This window comes from Anarrhichthys ocellatus, unplaced genomic scaffold, assembly GCF_004355925.1.
Source record: "Anarrhichthys ocellatus isolate YVR2014 unplaced genomic scaffold, GSC_Weel_1.0 scaffold38, whole genome shotgun sequence".
NCBI classification, from domain to species: domain Eukaryota; kingdom Metazoa; phylum Chordata; class Actinopteri; order Perciformes; family Anarhichadidae; genus Anarrhichthys; species Anarrhichthys ocellatus.
In genome coordinates this window covers 170,153-195,337 of record NW_022280068.1, presented here as the reverse complement: position 1 = coordinate 195,337, position 25,185 = coordinate 170,153, and the positions used below count along the sequence as shown (strand labels likewise).

Here is a 25,185-nt window from a genome sequence, read left to right as displayed (position 1 = left end):
ACCTCCATTACAAGTGAAAGTCCTGCTTTCCATACTTTTACAGAAGTAAAACAAACTTAGAGGTCAAAGCACCTGCTATGCAGGAAAATGAGCTTTGTCAGAGTTAACTGTTGTAACATTAATTATTTCTGATGTATTTAAGGCCCAAAGTCATTTGAGCTATTTTAAATACTGTTACACGATGCATCACATTACATGCTCATTATAGGTTTAAAATCTTTTCCTGCAAAGTAACAAGCTGTCAGGTAGCTCGTTATATTCACTCTGAAATCTAGTGGAGTCGCCTACGAGTACAGGGCAGCAGGAAATGAAATAACAAGTAAGGTACAAGTACCTCTGAATTGTATAGTAATCGAGTAAATACACTTAGTTACTTTCCACTTATTTTACGAAGAAGAAGGAACATCTTTGTACCACACACCTCCGGGAAGTGTGATGCGTGTTCCGGCCGCTAGAGGGCGACAGCGTCCCGTCCACGGCGGAGGTGTGCGGAAGCTGAGAGACTGAGCGGCCCGACACGAGCGGAACGATGAGAGTTATCATCCAGAGGGTCACCAAGGCGACCGTGACAGGTAAGGACCTGCGCGAGGCGGGATGCCTTCACCCCTTTCGTAGTGTCGCTAAACCGAGGCTAACAGCGTTCGTTTATTGACGTCGCTGAGCGCGCGCGTTAGCTCACCTAGCTGGGTTAGCATTAGCACTAGCAGCTACGTTAAACGCATGGCTCCAGAGACAGGCAGACCGTGGGGGTTGCCTATCCGGAGGCTTGGCCGGGTGTCCAAGCTCAAAGGAAACCAGCAAAGGGTATAGGATGAAATCCCCTGTCTGTCTCCTGTATGTCTCCTGCCTGTCTCCTGTATGTCCCCTGTCTGTCTCCTGTATGCCCCCTGTCTGTCTCCTGTATGCCCCCTGTCTGTCTCCTGTATGCCCCCTGTCTGTCTCCTGTATGCCCCCTGTCTGTACCGGCTACTTGTCCCTGAATGAAGACAGTAGCTGCTCATGTCCTCGACCCTTTTCCTGTGTCCCTGCAGTGGGAGAAGAAGAGATCAGTTCCATAGGACGAGGACTGTGCGTGCTGCTGGGAGTGTCGGTGGAGGACACCCAGAAGGATGCAGACTACATGTGAGTGTTTGTGGGAGGGGCCTTCAACACCATAACGGGCCCTGGCTACAGTTCAAATCATCAGAGGGAACACTCTGTGTTATGTGCAGTACCACTCAGATGAGTTTGGAGTTATGAACTAATGTATTTTCGACTAGAGTTCATAACAAGATATGTCAGTAGAGACAAGTTTTTCTTTCAAGGTCCCATGAAGTACATTTCTTCTTTTATAGCACACATTTAAAGAGTTAACATCAACCATTTAATGTAAAATGTTTTGTTATTGGTTGATATTTTTATTTCATTGAGTTACACAAAACGTTTTTGTTTCGTGTGTTATTGTATTTACATGTTTTACATCCAGGGGGCGTTTGTATTTAATAATCATAAACTTCCAGATGGTGGGTCATTCTGAAGCTGATTCAAGTATTTGTAGACTCAAGTATGTTTTAGTAGATGTTCTAGTGTCTGTAGTGTCTTTTACATGTTAGAGCCCAGAAGGGGGGCTCATTACTTCCAAGGCCATGGCCAGTTGAACTCTTCTACTATTCCAGGCAACTATTGGCTTCCATTCATTTCCTCACACAGAGTGTTAAAGTCTTTAAATGTGTTAACATTGTGTAATCCAACAACACTGAACATCAGGAGTGCATTTTTTTGTTTTCTGCAGTACAGCCTTTAGAAACCAGTCTCATTGCCATGCAACGATGACTAAACATGATGGAGTACAATCACACTTAATGTGAGCCAATAAGTGTCTGGAACAAAAGGGAAGGTACATAAACACACCTCAGACTATATCACGCATTAAAAATGATGAGCAAAGATAGAAAGTATCCATGGTTTGTAGTTAAGGAGCTCAAAACGATCAAAAGCAAGCAGAGTTTTAGACCTGAACTACACCGTCTTAGAACTCTGATCGACAATATAGACAACTAAATCCTTGTTGTGAGTGATTACATGTATCGGTCAAGTTTCATGTCCTAGCATGAAAAGCAATGATGTGTGGAGGACAGGAGATCGGTCTCCTAACGTGTGCTCTAAAGTCCTAAAGTCTCCGCTCGCATTGACCACATGGATCGGAGGGATTGTCCCAGTTTCCTCACCGCTGATCCTCGCGTGTTTTCAGAGTGCGGAAGATCCTCAACCTGCGGCTGTTTGAGGACGAGAGCGGCCGAGCGTGGACCAAAAGTGTCATGGACCGTGACTTTGAGGTGCTGTGCATCAGCCAGTTCACGCTGCAGTGTGTTCTGAAGGGTAACAAGCCAGACTTTCACTCAGCCATGCCCGCCGAGCTGGCCCAGCCCTTCTACAGCAGCATCCTGGAGAACATGAGGACCAGCTACAAGCCGGAGCTCATTAAAGGTGAGTGAACCCGTCACTCACTGTTTCCTGCTGCTGCTGCTGCTGCACCTCAGAGGAGAGCTGATAACACACTTACTTCTGATAGTGTCCCAGTTATCCCTACACATTAAACGTCAGCCCGAGGTCAGATTTGATCCACTAAAGTTAGGGAGGAACAACTGAGTGATTAGCCTCTTCGTTGTTTGGGAGGGGAGATCTGCACTCCACCGAGTACACTTCTCTAGTTCTACGACAGTGTGCTAGATTTTGTGAGGTCAGAGTTTGAAGTTTCCAAACAGTGTGGAGGTCACAATGAAGCCGGTTTCAACAGAGACCCAGGAGGCTGGAGGACAAGACGGATAAAAAGAAAACTTGTTTCCGAGCTTATTAAAAAGTAAAGTGTTGAGGGTCACCATTGTCGCCACCCACTCATACGTTTGGATCGGTGCCCTGCCCCCCTGCTATTTCATTGCAGTATTCCCATCTCAGTGTAAGACCTTTGGGGGGGGGGTTATCTCACGGCTCTGACGGCGCGGTGGTGACGGTGGCAGTGAATTGGGTCAGCCCACCGGGGAGCGGGTGCGGAGAACACCTCGTCCCAGCAAGGCAGGCATAAGGCTTCCTAATTAGCGCCGCCCCCCTCCTCCAGAGAGGAAATATGATGATGCAGTGCTTTTGGTGGTGTCATTAATCTCCTGCACCCTGTTTGAAGAAAGGAGAACATTTAAGTTGAAACTTCCTGTCCTCCTACAGCCCCTTCGTCTTTAGTCCCCAATGTCTCCAGGGTCCACGTCGTCCTACGTCCTCATGGGACATCGACTGACGATGCCAAACAAACAGCGTGTACTGCCTCTTGACGTTAGGATGGGATTGGATTTGGATGCGCTGGTCTACTTAGATTTAGTAAAGTGATGCTAACGGATGAAACCTGGCTTCATCCTACGTCTCTGACGTTTGATTGTTGATGGCTTGTAAAATGTCTGTTTGGTCTTGTGTCTCCAGACGGGAAGTTCGGGGCCTACATGCAGGTCCAAATTCAAAATGACGGCCCTGTTACTGTCGAACTGACGTCACCCACGGGCCCCTCAGACCCCAGACAGGTACGTTTTTTGAGGTTTGGACAAAGTGGATTGATGGAACAATTGAACTCAAGGTCCACTTATTAGCTCTCTGCTGGAGCTTTCAACCGTATTCCACAGTCTCGTATAAGTTGATGGCGTTTCCTCAGTTGTCGGGGTTTAATTTCCAGCTCAGAATAAAGCTAGTAAACTGAGCTACATACATGGTTACATACAGATTCAGAGTCATTATGTACATTACAAAAATTGACTTGACTTCTCTTTAATAAATCTACCCAACTTAAAATCATTCACAAAGTGTCATTCCTCTTTCCAGGGGCTCATTCTAGTCCTCATTGTGAACCACTAGGTGGGGCTATTCACTCCCCTGTTGTGTGCAGTAACTCTGGCTTCTCATGTTACATGTAAAGCAGTTTTTTTTTTAATGATAATGATTTTGTTAAGAAACATGGATTGTGCAAAGACAGAATTGAGGAAATTGTGGTTTATTTCCACTCCCACTGACCTCTGTTTAATTATTATGTCGCTGTAAATATGAAATGAGATCTGAGCTCAACTGACTTTTAGATCAAAGCTGATGTGTTATAGTTTCTAAGAAGAAATGTACATCCAACATTTAAAAGCTGCGAGCTACTTTCAGTGGAGAAGAGTTGGGTTTTCGGTTAGATGCTGTCAAATCTAAAGTCCTCTTGCTGGTTTCTCCAATCTCTAAAATAGTCAAACTTTAATGTTTTTTTCCCCTCCAGTTAGTTGTTTCTCTGCGCCATGCGAGCCCCAAGAAATGATTCCAGCCATTACTTATGTCCAACATATCTTTGGATTTTTATTGACATGACAAAGTCAAATCTGCCTGAATTATTGGATGGGCTCTGCATTTGATGAGTGAAGAGGGATGGAAAAAGAACTTCAAAAAAATGTTCATGTCTTTTCCAAGATCCATGTCTCCTGCTGCGGTGTGACTGATTCCCTGTTAGGTCCTTCATGCATGTGCCCTGCTGTGTTGGGGAGGAGAGGATATTCGTGTTGCTGAAGTGAATAGTCGATTAATAGACGAGTCGATGTCAAATTAAGTTCTGACAACTTATGATGGGCAGGGTTGAGTATTAATCCTCAATACTTTTTTGGTTCAGACCAAAATATGTCCACTTTGATCAGAACGTTTCTGATTTAAGCAACATTTAACTGAGGTAAAGTTCTTAAACTTTATTATATTCCTCATTAGGTACATATGTATGAAATTTAACCTCTGTATTAACCCATCCATAGCTTATTGGGAACGGTTAGGGGTTCAGTGTCTTGCTCAGGGGCACTTCGGCATGCGACACATAGCAGCCAAGGATGGAACTGCCAACCTTGCGTTTACCGGGCAACCCTCTCTACCCCATGAGCCACGGCCACCCATGTTGTGTCAAAACATTATCTTTGGGTTGTCCGTCTGTCCGTCTCTCACATTTTAGACTATAACTGCAGAATTTATATACTATTTATGACAATTTCACACAAATGTCTAAAGTGATGACATTTTAGACAGACATGGATGTAGACGGCAACATTCAACCTTAAGGCAGAAATTCTAGTTTAAAACTAATATTTATTTTAGTATTATTTCAATTAATTGAAAAAGATTGCGGGCTGGTGGTGGCTAACACTGTTGCCTCACAGCATGAGGGGCCCGGGTTCGATTCCCTGGCTAGACGAGCCTTCTGTGTGGAGTCGGCATGTTCTCCCTGTCTCAGTGTGGGTTCTCTCCAGCCCCCCCGTGACCCTGAACAGGATAATAATAACTTTTTAGGATAAGCGGTTAAAGATAATGACGGATGGATGGATGGATGGATGAAAAAGATTGCTTCCCCCCTTTCAGAAGCCAAAACAATGTGTTTCCATCAACTGGTAACAACATTAGTTTCATTAGTTGCAGACACAAGACTCTCCTCATCCACTGACAGTGAACTCCAGGGCCAGAGCTTCTTCATATGTTTGATTTCCTTACCTGTCGTTTTGCTCTCTGAATAAATGATGCTAAGCTGAATCTTGATAGCTCTCCTAGCATGAGAGCACTCCTTATTATTACCAACGTAGTCAGTAATTGATCTTTTTCACAGCAGGAAAAGCCCATTGGAACTATTTGATGGCAGTGTTCCAGCTATTAATGCAATACAAAGTAGGAATTAATAAGGTTTGACGATAACACTTTGGATTCACTCCACATTGCTCCTCCTGTAACTCAGTTTGGGATGGACTGTATTGATAATAATGAAAATGTATTTCTTTGTGGTAAATTGAGTTATTATTCTTAAATAATTAAAACAATAACTTGTAAACAATAACTTGTAAATGTCCCTGCTGTCGGACTACTAAAGGATTATGTTAATGGTTAGTTTCACCTCTACATCTCTTTCATGAAGCACCACTGTATACACCTCTCTCAGCCTCTTATTCCAGAAGACGTTCATATATCCGTCCTCCTGAATGGATTCTGGTCACTTCTGTGGAACCCGGCCAGCGTCCTCATGCTTTGGCTTCAGGCCGGCTTTGGCCGCCCTCCCCTCGGTGGCCTTGACTCGCTAGCCCAAAGGGAGGGATATTAAGCAGTCCTCAGAATTTAAATCTTGTCTGTTTGGGAATTCTTGCTGTGAAGGCCGACGAGCCAAAGCTGAGGCTGAACATGAGAGATAAAAGGCTAGCCAACAGGCTAAACTTGGCACGGGGGGGAAATGAAGCAATGGCCAACAGACACTGTTCCATTCTTTCCATGAATCAGGGATTTAGTCCTCTGCAGGGTCAAGCGGCCAGCAAACAATGGTGTTATCCAGAGCAATGGAAATCGTGCCGTTTGGATGTTGCCGTTGGGACGCTGAACGACTGGGGTCCATAGCAGAGGGGTCCTTTTCTGAAGGTTGATCACATGACTGTTTGTGCATTTGGTTTTGGGGCTCTGGGCTGAAACCCAACACACACAGAAAGGATGGACTGTTTGATCATGTAAGGTTGGGATTCAGAGTTTTGGGGTTTGTAGCTTTAAAGGAAATGATAATTTAGCCAGCACCACTTTAAGCCTGCCCTTCCATGTGCTTATGTAAAAAGCCTAAGGGGACAGCAGCTGCAAAGACCCCCAAGGATACAGAACGGAGGCGGCATCAGTGACAACAGAAGTGACATTGGTTAAGTCAGACACAGCAGGAGGGGTGGAGGCGTGTTGTAAGCGGCCTGCAGAGGAAGCAGCAAGGGTAGCAGGCTGAAGCAGCTTAAATAGGGGTCCTGTATGAGAATTTGTCAATAGGACGCGTAGAAGGGAACCAGCTGATCCATCAGCTGATGTAGCACAAACATCTTCAGTACAACCGTACCATTTCAAACTCTTCTGCATAAACTGAGTAATGCTTGCACAGGCGCTTACCCGTCCGGACGAGTCTGAAGTATTTTAAACGGGAGTCGTGTTACTCCGGGATGAATGAGACTTGGATTATTCTGCATGAGTTGTGTGAGATTTTGTAAACGGACGTTTGCATGTAGTTTTGAACGTGGCCCCCATTTACTTTAATTCGTCAACACCAATCGCCGTTCTTTTGTATTCTTCATTCACAGAGGATCGAGAAACAAAGTTTTCTTCTAGAATTCAAGGTAACACGGGGCGAGTATCTGATATACAGATGATCATTTTGGGGTGAAGGAATCCTTTAACATTAGAGATTGAAATGTTGAATGCTTGAAGAGGAACGTGTACGTTTGTTCACAGCGGTATCAACAAAGTCAGTAGGCCTGGTTTGATACCACAGCGTGTTAATGGGTTCAAATGGGAATAACACTGATTTCTTTGGGTCCTCTTTGAATAATGTAATGTCTTACGCAATGCTTTGGATTTTCAAGATGACATTTAGTTCATAAATATTTCCCAGCCGCCATTAAAGTTTTAGCACCTGTGTTTACAGGCCCCTTTTCAGATGGAGGCTGGCATACTGTTGTGGTGTTTCATGGGCCGTGAAGAACACAATGAGGAAAGGAGGAGCTCTTTGACTGGAGTACTGGCTACTGAGTGGCACTGTGAACTGTTATTTTGGAGTGTGTGCGAGGCTGGACATGTAGTCACAACAATAGACCCGTTGAAATGAGCATATGACGACCCAGAGCAGCTCTTGGTGAGGAGAGAGTAGAAGTGGTTGTACTTCCACAAAGACAAGTCAGATGTGGAGTGCTGGTCTGTGCCGCTGACGTGTTTCTCCGTCTTTGTTTAAGTAATTTCACTAATTCTCATACACCTTTGGGTGAATACTGAACATTCTGCAAAGGTCATGATCTGCAAGTCACGATGCAGCACGTTCATGATGTGAGCCACCAGGAACCCCAGACGGATAAGGTCTCAGTTCCAGTTCAGCCAAAGCGGATGTATTTCTACAACTTAACTTCACACAACGCTTCTTTTGATATCTTAAGAAAGGTTACTCCTCATTTTACGAGCGCTTGTCTAGGAAAGCCAGCAACACGGGTCCATTTTTTTTTCAATATAAACTTCCGTCTTTAAAGGGAACTACTTATTTAGGTTTATATATATATATATATCAACTTGATTTCTTCTGTTTTGTAGGGAATCCTAATATTCTGTGTAATTTAAATAGTAGAAGCTAGATTGTTAGCTATACGTCTCATGTTGTGCAATCTGCAAATGTTAAATATTTTCATATACATTTATATATTATTACAAACTATCGGAACGTATTCTGCAAACTACAAGTAGCCTACAAATAGGATCTAACTATTTCTCACATCCTGTCTGTGTGCCGTGTGTCTGCGTGCCGTGTGTCTGCGTGCCGTGTGTCTGCGTGCCGTGTGTCTGCGTGCCGTGTGTCTGCGTGCCGTGTGTCTGCGTGCCGTGTGTCTGCGTGCCGTGTGTCTGCGTGCCGTGTGTCTCTGTGCCGTGTGTCTGCGTGCCGTGGCTTAGTATGTGATTCAAACACAGCCTCACACTGGATCAAGCTTCTCCAGAGCTACAAGACTCTATACAGTGCCTCTTTAAAATGAGATTGGTATTTTTCTGGGTTTAAATGAATGCTATGTATTATCATGAGCGGGACATGGACATCAAACATTTTGTCTTACCATTCTCATATTCTCTTTCACTGTCACTAATTGAAGTAATGTAATAACAACAAAGTAAATGAATAAGTCTGGTATAATAATAAAATGTATATGAATAATTGGTGGTAAAAGCAAATGGTGATGCGCGTTGCATGCAGGGAAGCTACAGTGAAGTTACTTGGCAGAAAATATTTTGGGCTATGATCTAGAAAAATCTATACAAGCGCACTGCTCAGAATTATTGCTTGTTTGTAGGCTCATTATTTTGCAATGATGTGGAACACATAGAACACACACAACTTCAAAGTTCAGGCATGTTCTCTGTGGGGAAAAGTATTTGAGGCGATTGAATGTAACTCCTTTTCCTCTTCAGACACACCTAAATGTTCTTGGGGACAATTTTAGGGCATGTGTGATTGTACATGTTAAGGGCTCATGAATTTGAACTGCAAGATGACAGTTATTATAATTTTGTTTTTTACAAATCAAGCTTTCCTGTTTCTTGTTCCCTCAGCTGTCAAAGCAGGAGAAGCAGCACCAGAGGAAAGAGAAGACGCGCTCCAAGGGCCCCTCAGAGTCGAGCAGGGAAAAAGGCGCCGTGCGGTCCCGACAGGACCCCAATGCCAGCAGTGGGGCCGACGGTGATGTGTCATCAGAAAGGGAGACCTAGGTAAGCAGGGTGAGGGAGGCGTACACATATAATACATGTAGAAACACACACCAGGTGTCTGCAGGTGTTAGAGTTATTTGAGGTCTGAAATCATTCACCATGTTATTATACAGGATCATCTCTTAAAGGTATAATGTGCCTATTCTCTCCCATGAGTTGTATGTACTTTCATTATCTCAAACGTTCCAACAATGTTCAAACCCAGAGAAATCTGCATTGACATTGTCAAATCTGTTCTCATTCACCTTTTAAAGCAAAAGAGGAAAATAACACGGGTTACTATGACCCTAAATGTTTGATTACAGTATGATTAACACCTTTCATTTATAGATGTAGAGTTATATTGATTCATTATAAGTACTCTGTTTTAGCTCAGTTCAATGGCAGATGTTTTAATGGACCAGTTCGACTGAAATTTGCAGAAACCCTGACACATAAGACAAGTTACAGCTGTGCCTTATCGTGAGAAATTAAAGTTGTTTTTTTTTGTCTTTCACACTGTAAACAAAAATGGTTCGCTCACATTTTTGAGTTGCAAAGGATCGGCACATTTCCGTAAACTTTCTCGCTTTTTTAACAGTGAATTTATTGGGGGGGAAATACACAAACAAAGTAGTGCTGGGCAACGATTACAATTTTTAATGGCGATTAATCGCATGATTTTTCTGCGATTAATCGCATTGTTATGCGCAAAATTCAATAATGAATTCAAAAGTAGTGTATTGGGCACTTTTACTTTAAAAGTACTGCTATATGAACAAAAGTACAATAACATTTGGTTTGCAAACACTTTAAACAAATAAGGTGCTTTTTAACAGCAGTATTCCCTTTACACAGTAGCAGTTAAAATACAGTTATAATGATTCTGATAATAGATATTCAGCCGGTGTTCACAACTTTATCTTCATGTGTGTAAGAGATGCAATTTGAAATATACACCTTGAAAACTGCAAACCTATCTACGTCATGTTTGTTAAATTCTCAGTAGCGATAACTAAATTATATGCTTATTTTACAAATTCGAAACAAAAACACTTTAAAAACTCTAAAAAAATAATTTAAATGAATCATTTCTTTTTTTGGTATTTTCGTTAGACACATATGCAACGCTGAGTACCGTGTAATATGTGTGGTATTTGTTATAAATGTATGTTGGTACATAGAGGGTGATAAGAAGCTGTACATGGAGGCACTTAGGACCCAGGGGAATGTAGGTGAAGGAAACAGGAAGAGACGGAAGGAACGCCACACAAACACTGCAGAATTATCGAGTCCCCTGTTGATGCCCTTTCCAGGATGCCACCCAGGGAGAGGTACAACAATGTTTTTCCGGCTTATTCATATAGGGTCAGAGAATCGCTCTGCCCATCCCCTGAGACCACTTTGCCTTAGGAGACCCTACCAGGAGCTATTGCCCCCGGCAACACAGGTCCTAGGATCACTGGGGCACACAAACCTCTCGGCCATGTTAAGGTGGCAATTCATTGGAGGGGTAGGCCTGTCTTAGTTGCCGGAGCAGTCATTTTATTCACAAATATTCCTGTTTTCCTGAATATTCCCAGATCTTCTCAACCCTACTCCCATTTATTTGAATAGTATATTATGTCAAGGACAATACGGCGGTTTTAAATGTGCAGTGAGAAGAGAAAAGCAGTGTCGTTCACATTCACCTCAGCATCTCTGTTTTTCACCTCTCCTTTCCCTGCCTGCTCTCTTTCATAGTGTTGACGTTGCAGTGAAACTCAGCAAACAGATCTGTTTGTGTCTCATTCTCTGGCTCATATAGTGGGGATGAGGAGGGCTTTGGGTTGCTCCTATTTGCCTTCAGTATTTGTTTACTAGTGCAAAAACAGAGGAGGAGGATAAAGAGCACTGAGTCATCTCTCTCCGTGTCCCTTCTGCTGTGGCACCTCTCTGGCCGACAAGCAGTCTGGCACTGCAACCCAACTGTGACAGTGACGGTCCTACTTCCTGTTCTGCTGTTCACACCCGCTGTCAGACTCCAGTGGGAACATCTTAAAGTGCACCATTGAAGTGTGTTGCATTCATTTTGACGTATTTGGTAGAGTTTTATCCGTTCTATAAGGCCTCCATAAACACACACGTCCTGTCCCATGTGGGACCTTGTAAAAGCGTACTTTATACTCTCCCTGCCGACGCGTGGGGCACGAAAGCTCCGCAAGTGGTCGTGGCCGCCTGGTCTTGCACCTCCTGAATTTATTTGTAATTTGGCGCCGCGATCACGTGACTGTCACAAATAGTTGAATGATAAAAGCACTGTATACATGTCTGGGGATTATACAAAGAAGGTCAGCACGTTTTTAAATGCTTTAGAAACAGGAGGTCTTACAAATTGACATCTGAGTAAATATTTCAAATCAAGTAGTTTACAGGATATTCAACCTTTTGTTTCTTCATAATATATTTAATACTTGACTTGTTTCTTTAAAGGGTTTGTTGAAAGGCAATAAAGTAGTTTATGCCTGTTCCAGCTACAGTCTACGTGTATATCTCTGGATTACACTCATTGTCTTTTTGATTCTTCACAGTTCATTTTGTTTGTACGCCCTCTGGTGTTAATAATAATGCAACGAACAGCGCAGGGAGTAGAAACGCCTCCGTTCATGCTCCAGGTCGTGCTCCGCCTGCGGAGTACAAACAAAGCTCAAGCCCGTAGTCCCATCTTCTTCTGCAAGGGGGCCCATGCACTGTAATCCCCAAGTGCATGTTGGGTAAGACATGGAGGCTTCAGCACCTCGTTACATAAGGCCTTTTAGTCTGACAGAGAGCCAGATCGAGGCAGACGGGAGAAAGAGGGGGAAATGAGAAAGAAGCTAAAAGAATAAAGTCTGAGTTGTCCAGAGAGTTCTTTGGTTTTTCATCTCGCACACAGCACTTCTGGAAATGTGTGCGCTATGGTGGAAGAGGGACGTTTGGATGTCGGAGAGATGTCAGACAAGGGGCTTGCTTGCTTTCCTCTGTCGCTGCATATTTTAAAGAGAGATCTGGTTTGCTTGGCCTGACTTGAACATGAGCAGCGTTGGCTTTCCTCTCAGTGACTCATCTGTGACAGTCCTCCGTTACCTGCTCTGGTCTTCCTTCCTTGCTGCCTACAATGTTCTGATGTTGATATGAACATCTTACATGAATGTGTCAGCTGTTGGCCACATTGTCAATTGCAAAACTGTCGCATATATATTCAGAGAATGGATGTAACTTCCTTTTTTTCAATTTTCATGTCTGCTTTCACAATGTTATGCCTTTTTTAATTTATTAACCCTTACAGTCACATTTTTCATCTGTAAAACTTTGATGATAAACAATAAAAAAGTAATGTGAAAGTCGTCACTCGTAGAGAATTATCACCAGACGTTGCACTTCCCCTCAGCTATGAGAACTGTTTGAGCATCTTTCAGCCAATAGCTTTTGGTTTTCTGGCCCACAAGTTTGCTCACAGAAACAGAAGAAATAGAGAGTGAATACTGGACTGAAAGAATGCTGTCCCCTATCTGCTGGATGCGGAATACGTGTGCTACTGTAACTGTTTGCTAACATGTTCGTCTTTACGTGTAAAGGTGAAGATATGTTGATAACGTGTTACTGTCACTGTTAACACAGCCTGAAAGGCAGACTGTTACCCTCATGTCTTACACATGAAATTAATTGTAATGTTTAGCCCTCTTATTTTTTGTGTGTTTAACAATATTCTACAGAAGCAGTAAAAAGTGTCCTTTTTCATTCAAATATGCTCAAGAGTTTAGCTGCGACCGCCTCGCTTGGTCTGCTATGACCATAAGCTTATTGTGGCTCATGTTAGCAACCTTAATACTTATTATTGATTAATGATCGTACAAATGAGAAGAGCCAGAGACCAACAATGATTCTGTTCTCTCTCTCTGGTGCAGATCTCAAACCGGGGACGTAGCCGTGAGCCCAGTTCCCTCAGGAAGGCCTCAATCCTCAGTGACTGACACCTGATGGTGGACCGTCCTCCTTCCTCTGGCCTGGAGCAGAGCATCGTCCCCCACGCCAGTGTCCATTGATTCTCTCCTCCACAATTAGATAGGACTGGCTAGGTATAAAGTAAAGAGGCAAAGTCTCACCTCAAGACTGCCCAGTCTTCTTCGATTGATGAAGGGAGACTGAACAGGGGTGCAGAGGGGGGGACGGGGACAGACATCACAGCACTAGACTGTGTGGCTCAGTATCTTTCTCCTCCGGCCCATCTTTCCAGGTGTCTACCTCTATCCTGCTCTGTCTCTCTCCGTCTTTCTTTTTCAGATTCTCCCTGCCTGTCTCACTCTCTCTCATGGGACTGTCCTTGAAGCATAACTCAGATCCAAGTCGTTGGCTTACAGTGAACATGAGGACAGTGATATCAGTATATCAAAACGTCAGTGACACCTTGCTTTGTGTGTAACGTCTGTCATTAAATATTGTACCTGTATGAAAAGGCTATGTTTTGAGGCCCAACTGCTCCAGAACACAGGTGCTCTGTAAAAGAAATGTATGTTTTATAGCTAGACAGCATCGCAACAAAACACAAGGCCTCGGACTCTGACCGACCACCCGACATCAGCTCTCTAGCTCATGCTTTCTAGAATATTGGCAATATATTAAGAATGATCTTTAGAGTGCAGGAAGTCGCTGTGATTTCAGTTGGACCTCAAAATAAAAGACTGATCTGAATGTCTCTTATATATATATATGATAAAAGCCTCACTTTTACAGTGCTTGTGCACAAGGGAACATTACTGATGATGTGTTCTGGGCCCAACTGTCCCAAAATTCTACAACCTAAACCACACCAAGATACACCCCACACAAGCCGGGAAACCCCCACTTGTCGATTGTCAACCACTCAAAACAAGGTTAATTTCCTGGAAGTGCTCACCACCTTGGCACAAAGGATAGACAAACATCATGTCCTGTGTTTTTTGATTCCGTTTGTGTATCTGGAGAGCCTACCAACCCACAAGCTGGTAAAGCCGATGACCCAGTTAGTTTGTGGTGGGCTGCCTGCATCAGAAATCATGTAATTCAACAAGCCAATCGGATTCAGCTCCCCTTCCTGTGGCACATGCAGGCTTATTAGAATATACCGTCCACAGCTTGGCTGTGGTGGAATAGTCTTTTTTTGCTTAGGAAGGTTCCTCACTGAGTGAAATGATCTGAAGTGTCCGTCATGATAACAGCTGTTAGAATTCTCTAAATGCTAAGGAAAGGTGCTTCAATGCTTCCTTTATCAGCTTCCTTTATTAGCATAGGATACACTAGACCTTCCTTTACAAAAGGAAAGTAGTTAATTCGGCCCCACAATTCCTTGCGGCGGCAACATTTAAAGTGACGCACCATTCGGCCGTCCATGAAAACAAACGATATGTTTATCTTACACATGTTTAATAATTATACTTATAGTCATAAAGCAATGGGATTCGTGTTGATGAATATGAACAGACAGGGACAATCCTTATGTTTCATTTCTATGTATTTATTTACTTCAAACATGTAACAAATAAGTTCAAAAAATAGAATATAAAATGTACAGTAACTATAGCAAACTGTCAATGAACAAATTCTCATTCTCAATAACAAGAAGCATCCTTAAAAGATATATATAATTGATAGATTATTAAATCTACATCATTGCACCGAGGATATATTGATATTGAACAGTTTCATTGAAGTTGAATGAGTGAATTGTTTCTACTGAAGCGTGTTGATTGTTGTGTGACAGCAGCTGGAAGGAAGGAGCTCAGGTTTCTCTCCTTGACACCACGAGTGAAGCAGCCTCTCACTGAAGAAGCTCTTCATAAGCTCTTCATTTTGACTGCAGTCCATTTATCGTCTAGGATGGAGTAACTTTGGCTCAGTGACGACGAGTCAGTTTGTCTCAATGACGTGTACTCTGTGATGAGGGGCCAGCGGTGCTTCAGCATCACTGAACACTGGCAGCATAAATACAAAGACTATTTATTCATGTTTTTGGTTATTACACTGTCCTGCCGTCACTGGGCGGATCTGAATGCACATTTTATTTCCACTTTACAAAGATGTCATTAGTGATCCATGCTGTGCTTTGCTTTATTCCACTCTGCTTTGTGTGATGCAAGAGCAGAGATGCTTGTCCTTGTTTCTCCTTTCAGCACCACCACCTGGCCCGTCTATTCTGTCCCAACTTTTTATTGTTATTTTAGTTCAGTGAGCTATTCCTGGCCGACCATGCCGTATCCCTGCACACCCTTTTTCTCTGTCCCTCCAGTGGTGCTGAGCTGAGGTCTCTCCGTGTTGTGGCGGAGAGGAGCTGCTGCATGGTGGACATGACCCAAATATGTCTGCTCTCTGCTAGCCTTAGTGCTGCTTCAAAGTTGGCTAGAACTGCAGCTTGTGCTCTGCAATGACTGCATTGTGATCCCAATGCCAGACAGGCTTAACAGCACAGAGGAGGAAGTAGACTGTGAGGGCCTCGGATTATCGATGTACTGTACCACATCTGAGGTAGCGGCTGTAACGGGGTGAGAACAGGGGCGTGTGAGCAGAGCAGATGTTCAAGGTTTGTCTCTGCAGTCACCTGTGTTTGTGTGCTGGGTGGACGCCCTGAGCCGCGGGGCGGGGCAGTCAGACATGGGAAAGTGGGTTAAATTCCAGGCATTCTCTTCCATCTGAAGCCACACTGTTTCTGGTTTGTCTTCTCTCCAACTTATCTTACATCTTGTGCGTGTGTGAGAGTCCTTTGCCAAGCCCACTGGCTATGGAAAAACAATTTAACTGGATTTAATTTGTTGCCCCCCCCCCTTCCTCTTCCCTCCTTCCTCCTACTTTGTGTGCCTCTGAGAGGTTGGGAATTCATCTCGCTTGGTAACTCCATGCCCAGTCTGAGCTCCCTTTGCAACTCGGACAGGCCAGGTTTCATGGCAGCTTTAAGATCACCAATCACGGGGAGGGGTTGCCATGAGGGATGCTCATAGTGTGTTTATCTTAATTGGAAACTAACTGTATTTGGACACATACATGTGGATTATTTATCTTAAAACATGTTGGGTAACTCTTGCTTTCCCTTCCTCTTTCTTGTCATTTATTCTATCGGTCTAAGCTCCATGCTCCGAAGGGTTAAAACACAAAGAAACCATGTTGCCTAGAGCCCTGACCACTTTTTCCATTCTTGCTGGAACGTTTCCAGTGCTATTTATATGAAACCTCAGGCCCGACAATCAACAAACCCATTTGGCCTGAATAAAGTTTGATCCACCGTCCTAAAGTTCTCTTTCACTATCACACATGGCAGACGCACCGTGAAATCCCAACATGTACAAGGAGCCACAAGAGAAATCAATCCATATGACCTAACTAGCATTGTGTAGATACTACAGACATTTGGGCTAAAATAAGAGGAAGACTCTCTCAGGACAGATTAGCTGAAGAGAAACAGAAGCAGTGGTTACTGACTTTTGGCTGGAATACTTATATATTTTAGAATGATAACATTATTATTGCTGGTGTTGTTATAAGACAGCCGATACAGCTACATGAACAAACCTTTACGTCATCTCCTTCATCAATTAGACAGTCCCAGAGGAGGCCAGAAGTTTGGTTTTGTACCTGAACTTACCTGATTGTGAATGTTGTTTATAGGCTCAATGAAAAACTGCCAAACATGTACAAGTATAAATAACTATATGCAGTAAATTGTACCTGCATTTAAAATAAACTGACATTGCTTCACTCATTCATTCATGGAAGCCTTATTTGGAAGGGAAAGGTTTCCTTCCTTCTGTGGCAGAAATCCTCATAATCTGGTCAATCGATGCCTTTTCCCATTGGGCATCTATCATAACCACTGGGCTGTATCACTGCTGTATAGACCCTTTTTACAGATCAAAAACATTTGTGTGTATGTTGTCAACAGAATTGTTGTGTCTCAGCCAGCCGGACGAGTTAGAATCTTGTTACCAGCATCTAAATGTCTGGTTGGTCAGAACCGACTCAAGTTCTACAGAATTCAGTCAGGATCACAACCTTTTCAGGGCGACACGGTGTTTCAGTTCAAGCAGTGAGCGTGTTAACTGGTGACTCTCAGCCGAATGTGTCCGTGGTTGCTCGCAGTAACATATACTTAACTTAATGGTTGGTAGATAATAAACATAGTCTTTTACGAGGACACCTACATGTTCTGTTGGTGTTTTCAACAGCTGTCGTCACACATTCTGCTGAGAGTCACCAGTTAACACGTCACTAGTTAAACAGAAACACCGGTGCCTTCTATGGCTGCAAGCTATTACAGATGTTGACTACCACTGTCCATTTTAAAAGTGAATAAAGTCCAACCTCTGAGTCTCTGTCCTGGTGTTTGATGTTTTCCACCAGATACATGTTGATACCTGCACACTAGCTAAATTCTGGAAAGGCTGTGTGTTTAGGTACAGTTACCATCTTTGCTGGTTAATGCTCTTATGTAGCTCGACAAGCTGTTTCACTCAGCCGTACTTCCATTGCTGAACTGTGTGCGCACACTTATATAAGTCATCATTGTTTTCAAAATGGAAGAAGGGTCCAAGTGCACTGTATACATGTGTAGCCTGGACCAAGCAGCAGACAGACACGGTGAGCTCAGTGGAGCATTTAGCTAAATATGGAGATGAAATGTTGCTGTTGGTCTTAACTTCATTGGTCTAATGGCCTAACACACTTCTGTTTATTTGTGTCTGCTGGATGTGGAACATGTTCACCATATCAACCTCACTGATGTAGTTCCAGATTGCCCTATGTGGGCAGAGCATCTAGTCGTGCAGCTTTAAGGATGGCCACCTTAATTTTGACTGCACATTGATGAATTAAATAAAGGATGCTAAAAATGACTACCAAGTAATATGGGTGGAAACTATTCGAACACACACATTATACAAAATGTTTTATTTATTTTCCACTGAATGTGAATATATAGATTTTTTTGACCTGGGTTTCACTTAAGTTAGCGCGTGGGCGTGCATGGCCACGCGCACCGTCTCGCGCTCCTTCGCCGTGTCTCTCTCCCCCGACACTCCGCAGACGGACGCGTCCACGCAGGGCTCGTGCAGCAGTCGCCCGCCTTACTACTTCCAAAGCCGCATTCCAACATGACTTAAGAAGCGAAACCCGGCTCTTACAGACAGCAGACGCTCGCAGCATCCCGGCGGCACCGATTTCCAACTTTTTCTGCCCACGTTCCCCTGCTCCTCTGAAAGCACTCCGCTGCTCTGTTCGTCATCCGTTCCCGGGAGATACAGCAGTTCCCCGAGGGGGGAAAAGGAGGCTGCTCGTTTTTTGTTTACTTCGGCGATCCGCATGGATGAGGCAGCGGTAGAGGGGAGGTCTCTGCCGGGTATCCAACTCCGGAATCGGCCGACGAAAGTGATGCCGAACCTGAGGAAGGTCAAAGCGAGACGGAAGAAACGAAAGGAGTTGGTTTTAATCCAGATATGCTTGTTCTGCGGCTTGCTTCTGGTCGTGAAGGGGTTTTCCTACTTTGCGGGAAATTCAGGTGAGGATTTAGCAGCGTGTGCGGCTCCTGTGAATAGAAGGGCAGCTGAATACCTCCAGTAGTTTGCTTGTTTCTTTCATTTCTGTAGGCTACGTGTTTTTAACAGTTCTCCAGTTAGGCTAACGCTAACTATCTTTATTTTCTTAAAAATTACACAGCTTCCCACTGTGCTCGTGAAGAGACTTAAACGTTAGGCAGCTACATGATGAAAACCATCCTTCCTGTTTTCACTTCATGCCATTTATCACTCGTAATTTCCTGAAGCCTGCTTACAGCGTGCTACATTAACTCAACATCTAACTGAACTGTATGCTTGTGGTTTCATTTGAAAATAAGGTGTAAAAGCCTGTTCTTATGGGGACTAAAGTTCTTCTCAAATCTTCCTTTAGTTATGTTCCCAAGCATTAGCATATTAGCATAACCCAAAACAGTGTGTGTTCCATAGCATTTAAGATAAGAAAAGATAGACTTTATTGTCCCAAAGGAAATTTGTCTTGGAAATATACATACAGTGTCTGCTGTTAAAACAATACAAATAACATATTGCATACATACCTTACATACACAGACTGTCGCCAGTCCACATACCCGCACACAGTACCTACAGTACATGCAAAAGACCAGCCAACAAATACATTTCACACTGCCCGTTGTACAACGCACCAGTAGTGTATATTTAGGCTATGACATAAGAAGTTTATATTGTGTTTAAAATATGTCACAACCATTGGCCCAGTTGTGACACAGGGTGACACAGCATCAAGGTGTCTGTACTGTCATGCAGGTGGTACACCACAGACTATTACTGAAGTTCATATATTCACTGTTCTGGGCTGAGGGATGCAGAGACTCCTGTATGTCCACACCTCTGAAATCAGGCCAGTTAGCCCCAGGGTATACTCCAGGGTCAACGCCAGGGTATACACCTCTCCAGGTTACTGCACGTGTCTCTCTCGCAACTTCATTTCTAAGCTCTTCTGACATGATTAGTATTACCAAACAAATGCAATCAGATGAAACCCCGATAAAGAGTAACTACTGCTGTACTTCCTAACAGCAGACATCTGTACCACTTGACTTAATGTCTGCATGATCCTCTCTCACTCTTTTTATCCGCCTTCGACTGTGCCCCCAAAACTCCCCTTGATTACTGAGTCAGCGTCAGCTAAATTGAGATGTATTTATCACTTTCTATGGACAGAAGGCCTGCATGAATATTCATACACTCATGATTTGTGCATCATCAGTGGGACTCATTCTTTTTTTCTTCTTTCCTCCCCGCTGCGTATCCTGGTTACATGGAAATGCAACAGCGCTGCTCCCTGCATGTGCTCAACATCAGAGTTGAACAAGGGATGACTCTGTGGCACTTAATGCATTTCCCTTGTCCCTATTGTGTTCTAGTTAACTCTTAATCAGCTTGCCGGAATATCAATTAAAGTTGATTATTTATGATGCGCTTAATGAATTTCTGCTAAATTGAGCTTGATGTTGTGGAGCTGGAAGCGGAGCACTCAACGCCTCCTCACAGTGGTGCATTAATCATCCCCACACTCCTCTCCTCTCCTCCTCTCAGTGTGCAAGATAGCGAAAGATAGAAAGAGGGAGGGAAGAGCAAAGCGCTGGCACGCAAACCTCACTTCTGCTGTAGCTGCTGTGTGAGATGTAGTGAAGGTGAGGCCAGGTGAGAAGTTCAGCCATGCCCTGAGGACTATTGAATAACTGGGCTTTATAATTTTACCTGAATCCCTCGCTTAGGCCAGACTTGCGGTTGGCAGGGTGGAAAGGGCAGAGTGCTCCTGCTGGGCTCTCTGAAGTATGAAATGAATTCATTGGTGTTGCTGCTTTCTTGAAGAATGTGCAGATGTAGCCACAGTGGGAGCCCCACTTTGTGCACTGTTGCTCCACCCCCCAAGAGGATTTTGTTTTGGAAAATCATGAAATTCTTCTTCAATGTATGAATCGGGGGTGGGGAGGGGGGGTTACCAAACTGGAACATCTGTGGTGCACTCCTCCAGCCGTTCCCTATCCCACTATTACATAAAGAATCAAACTTTAATGTGACAGAGAAGACAACCCTGCACATTAAAAATTAAACAAATTGCTTGACACGCACTTTTGTACCTGCATCATCCCAGCAACACCAACATGTAACTGACACATAGAAAGGACAAGGCCCGTCCATGACAGGAAAAGTAATATGGTAAATGTGCTGGAGTACAATAGAACTGAAACAATTAATCAGTTGATCGAAAATGTACATGGTAATTTAATAATTGTTTCTCTCCCTTTTCAAGCAAAAATGCCAAACCTTCTCTGGTGTCATTCTGTCCAATCAAATGGGAAGATGATATCATTGCAAACTGAATATGTGTGGATTTTCTGAGGATTGCTGATGGGTTTTTTCTTTTACATTTTCCCACCTGAAAAGAAAATAGTCAGCCGATTCATTGATAATGAACAGAATCACCACAGCCCTAAAATATACTGTACTTGTAATGATCTGTATCTTCTCTGAACAAGTTGTGTGTGGTATACACAGGAAGTGGACACTGACTGCTTGCTCAGATTCAGCTCTTCTTTCAGGCTCCTGTACACTGTGTGTGCAGAGCGGTGACAGGCCACAGCTGACGTGAGAGAAATCTCTAACGTTTGTAGAGCTGCAACCATTTGTCGATTAATTCATTACTCGATCAACACTAATCCAATTTGCTACTATTTTTATAATCAATTTATCCTTTTTGTCATTTTTCAACCACAAATGCCAAACATCCCTAATTTTCAGCTTCTCAAGTGTGCTGGTTTTCTTAGTCATGACAGTAGACTGAAAATCAAAGCAGAAATGGGGATTTTTCATTATTTGCTGACATTTTACAGACTTAATTTATTATTTGTTGCAGCTCTGTATGTCGTTCACATTGTGACTCTGGTGTACAAACCAACCCAATAAGTTTCAGTCATGAAATGAAACAGGAGGGACGAGCTAGCGGAAACATTTACCTCAAACTCCATTTGCAAAATCCACATTTCATTTCATTTCCAGAGATACACACAAGTCTTTATGCTCGTGTCCAAGTCAAGTCTTTTAACAAGAGGTCAAGTCTTTTAACAAGAAGTCAAGTCTCAAGTCTTTAAGCTAGAGGTCAAGTCTCAAGTCTTTGAGCAAGAGTCCAAGTCAAGTCTCAAGTCTTTGAGCTAGCGGTCAAGTCTCAAGTCTTTGAGCTAGAGGTCAAGTCTCAAGTCTTTGAGCTAGAGGTCAAGTCTCAAGTCTTTGAGCTAGAGGTCAAGTCAAGTCTAAAGTATGTAAAATATATATATATAATCGTCATCTAGATGTTGTAGCTGCACTGAAACGTCCTTGAATCTGTTTTGAATTTTCACTGTGACAAACATCCCCCAGGTTTTCATGTCTCCAGCCACAGCAGCGACCAGGAGAGATGGGGAGGGAGGAGGAGGCTACTGCAGGAAACGGACAACAGCAGCCTAGAGGACATGGAGAAGGAAGAATCTAAGAACTGTACTCCTCCAGGTAAGACAGACGAGATGAAAGAAAGAGGACACCCAAATGTTCTCCCCCTCCCTCCTTTCCTCCAGTACAAATCACCCCACATGTTCGGTCTTTCTCCCCTTTCTTGTCCCCCTATTTTCTCCCCCTGATATGGGGTAACCCAGATTGTGGAGTCAGATGATTTCCCATGAGCACAGGCTACAATAGGCTGCCTCAGCAGTTTTCTCATTCAGTCTCCGTCACGTTTTTTTTTTTTAGGATCCTGCGGATTGCACTCTCGCTTCCTCCACCAAGCTGTCCCTCTCCGTCTCGCACCAACTCTGTTTTCATCCCTCCCATTCCCTTCCTCTTTTCGCTCATTGTGGCCACTACTCAGAAAAAAATCCCTGTTTCCATGGCGACCTTTTATCTTATCATCAACCAGCGACTTCTCTTTGAGGCACTCAAGGATAGCATGTGAGGATGCTGAAGGCTTCTTGTTTGTAATGTTGAAATCACTCAGTCCAGATTAAAGGATTGACATAGAGCACTTGTAGGCGATTTTATTAAATGAAATAATAAAAGTTAACGCTTTAAAGTTATATATAAGCATGTCTTGTCATTTGGTCTAGACTATTTCTCATTGGATTGGTCCTGAATCTCACCATCGCCCATATCTGTGGCTATTTTTATATGGCAGTAGGAGATGGAAGGACATTTGACATTCACTCCTGTTATAATTGTTGTGTACATGGTAGGGTGCAGACATGGCTTCACTGCAGATCACACTGACATTTGTCTTTTCTGCTTTGAGCGGGAGACGACTGACCTCCCCACACAGGGAGGGGGCGGTTCTCTTGTGAGCTCATTAAGGAAAATGGCTGTTGTCAATCTCCTTTCTCACCCTCCCAAGGTCGCTGCTGTCATCTATAGAGGGAGTGTTGGTCAAAGTTCAACTTATTCTCTTATCCTGCTTATTACACAGATTCTGCCCTTTCCTCGTGTCAGGCTAAATTTACAGCACATACCCTGGTGGCTTCCGCCCCGGCCACCCTCTGGAGGACTGCAAGTGTTTTTGCTAAAAGAGACCATTTTCTCACTCTGGTGATTTCTATGAGACACAAAAATGTAGCCTTGTGTGGAGTTATTGAGTCATTCTTTATTCCACTGTTGAAAGGGAAGAATCTGTGTGTATTACGAAGCTGGTGGACGTGTGAAAAGAAGGACATTGAAGCAGTACGTATGGGCTGTAAAGTGAAAGCAGATGCGTTCTGTAGGTTATGTCGCAGCTGATGTGTTTTTCAATGTCAAAAAAATGTCTGTAAAATGTGAGGGAAACTTCTATATTTCCATCACATCCATCTAGAGCCCCAGGTTGAAGTGACTTGTTTTGTCCAACCAGCTGTCTAAAGAAGCCCAGTATCCTGAGGAATTACCTTCATCTAGTGCCAGTGCAGGAAGTAGTTTGCCCTTCATGTAGCGAGGCAGAAAGTAAGAGGTGTAACTTATCCAACATATCCCTGAATGCAGTTTGTGTCCCATCACAAACACCCTCATTTATTTTAACCATAGCCATGATATTTCCTTAACCTTAAAGAAGAACAGATTTTAAACATCAAAGTCTGTTTCCAGGTTTTGGGACACTACTACTGCATGTATGTCTGTTAAATGTCCTCAAGTGATGTCGATTGAGCCAGCATCTGTTGGGTCTGAAGACTACAAGTTAGAGAAGTAGAAACATCTGGAGGTGTAGAGTTAGAAAGAAGTGATGTTACCAGACCTCTGTAGCTGCTGCTCATCTCTGCCTGAGCCGCCGCTACGAGCAGAACGCACCACAATCTCTGGCCAAAGTGTCGGTGGTCGAGGTGCACTGTGGATATTGTAGGCTCCAGGTTTTGACAGTGGAGAATCTTGCGTTGAATACTGAAGACGATATCTCTGGTGTCTGGTTCGATCCATCATGAGTCTCTGTGGAGGTCTCTTTTAACCATGTTTTAATGGCAACCACCAGTCACACATGAAACAAGCCATTATGTTTCCCTCCCTGGTTTTAATTGTGAGGGCCCTGCCACTTCTATGGACTTCTGACTCTTGTTTAGCCCCCCCCCACCCCCCATCACTCTTTCAGTTCTCTGTCAAGGAGAAAAGAGGGGAAGCACATGCAGCGGTTGATAATATTTACATCCTGGTAACTTTCTGTCAGTATTTCTCGGCCTCTGCCACCTTGAGGTCTGCAAATAGTTGAAAATATCAAAGAGAGTTCCTTGGCTGGAGAAGGGTGGTGTGCGTGTGTGTGTGTGTGTGTGTGTGTCCTTGTCAGTGTGAGCACGTGTAGTTGGGGAGGCGGTGAGAAACGGAGCCCTCTGTTCTTGACCTTCCCTTTCTCATGGAAAGCAGGAGTTCATTCCATTGACTTTGCTGTCCAGATGCAATGCCCGAGGCCACGTCGCACTTTGACGTTCCACCTTTATGGTGGGAAATTTGCTTTTGAAAATTAGTCATATGTTAATTTTCATCTGCAGTAAATGCGCAGACACACACACACACACCCACGCACTTGATCATCCTCCATCAAACACGCACCACCACAGTGCTGATGCATTCGTCTTCTGTCAGCCATTCTCTGGAACACATCTGCAGACACAGGTGGTTAATGTAACCCCTGAGCAGCTGTGTGTACAGTAGCATTGGCTGTGTGTTCGACGGATAGCGGTCTGGGTACCCCGATCACGTGAGCCCTCTCTCCGGGGGTGTTTCCCCTGAGGCTATCCTCCTCCGTTATTAAAGATCCTCTCAGCTCGGCGCTGACGCAACACTCCATTTTAGGAAAGGAGGCTGCTCTGACTTAATCAGGGCTTCCCTGTGAGGTGTGTGTGTGTGTGTGTGTGTGTGTGTGTGTGTGTGTGTGTGTGTG

General features: G+C 43.7%; 2 protein-coding genes across 3 annotated transcripts in view; both read left to right on the top strand.

Moving 5' to 3' along the window:
* Positions 1–478: 478 nt before the first annotated feature.
* dtd1 (D-aminoacyl-tRNA deacylase 1) lies at positions 479–16,989 on the top strand. Of its 2 annotated transcripts, XM_031867057.1 has the most exons (6): positions 479–572; positions 1,032–1,122; positions 2,231–2,466; positions 3,448–3,545; positions 9,112–9,267; positions 13,173–16,989. In XM_031867057.1, the coding sequence occupies exons 1-5, from the start codon at positions 530–532 to the stop codon at positions 9,265–9,267; spliced, it is 624 nt and encodes a 207-aa protein (XP_031722917.1). In that variant the 5' UTR covers positions 479–529; the 3' UTR covers positions 13,173–16,989. The 2 variants fall into 2 exon arrangements, with proteins under 2 accessions (XP_031722917.1, XP_031722916.1); XM_031867056.1 differs by having other exon boundaries at positions 488–1,122.
* A 504-nt stretch (positions 16,990–17,493) lies between these two features.
* slc24a3 (solute carrier family 24 member 3) overlaps positions 17,494–25,185 on the top strand; it is a 40,185-nt gene continuing 32,493 nt past the window's right edge. Inside the window, exons 1-2 of the mRNA XM_031867055.1 lie at positions 17,494–18,784; positions 22,185–22,313. Coding sequence (XP_031722915.1) covers positions 18,589–18,784; positions 22,185–22,313 — 325 coding nt within the window. The 5' untranslated portion in view covers positions 17,494–18,588. The remainder of the gene's footprint in view (positions 18,785–22,184; positions 22,314–25,185) is intronic.

Coding starts and splice junctions, on each gene's coding strand:
- dtd1 (XM_031867056.1), top strand. CDS start 812: ATGAAATCCCCTGTCTGTCTCCTGTATGTCTCCTGCCTGTCTCCTGTA. Junction 1,123..2,230: donor CAGAAGGATGCAGACTACAT/GTGAGTGTTTGT, acceptor GCGTGTTTTCAG/AGTGCGGAAGATCCTCAACC. Junction 3,546..9,111: donor GCCCCTCAGACCCCAGACAG/GTACGTTTTTTG, acceptor TTGTTCCCTCAG/CTGTCAAAGCAGGAGAAGCA.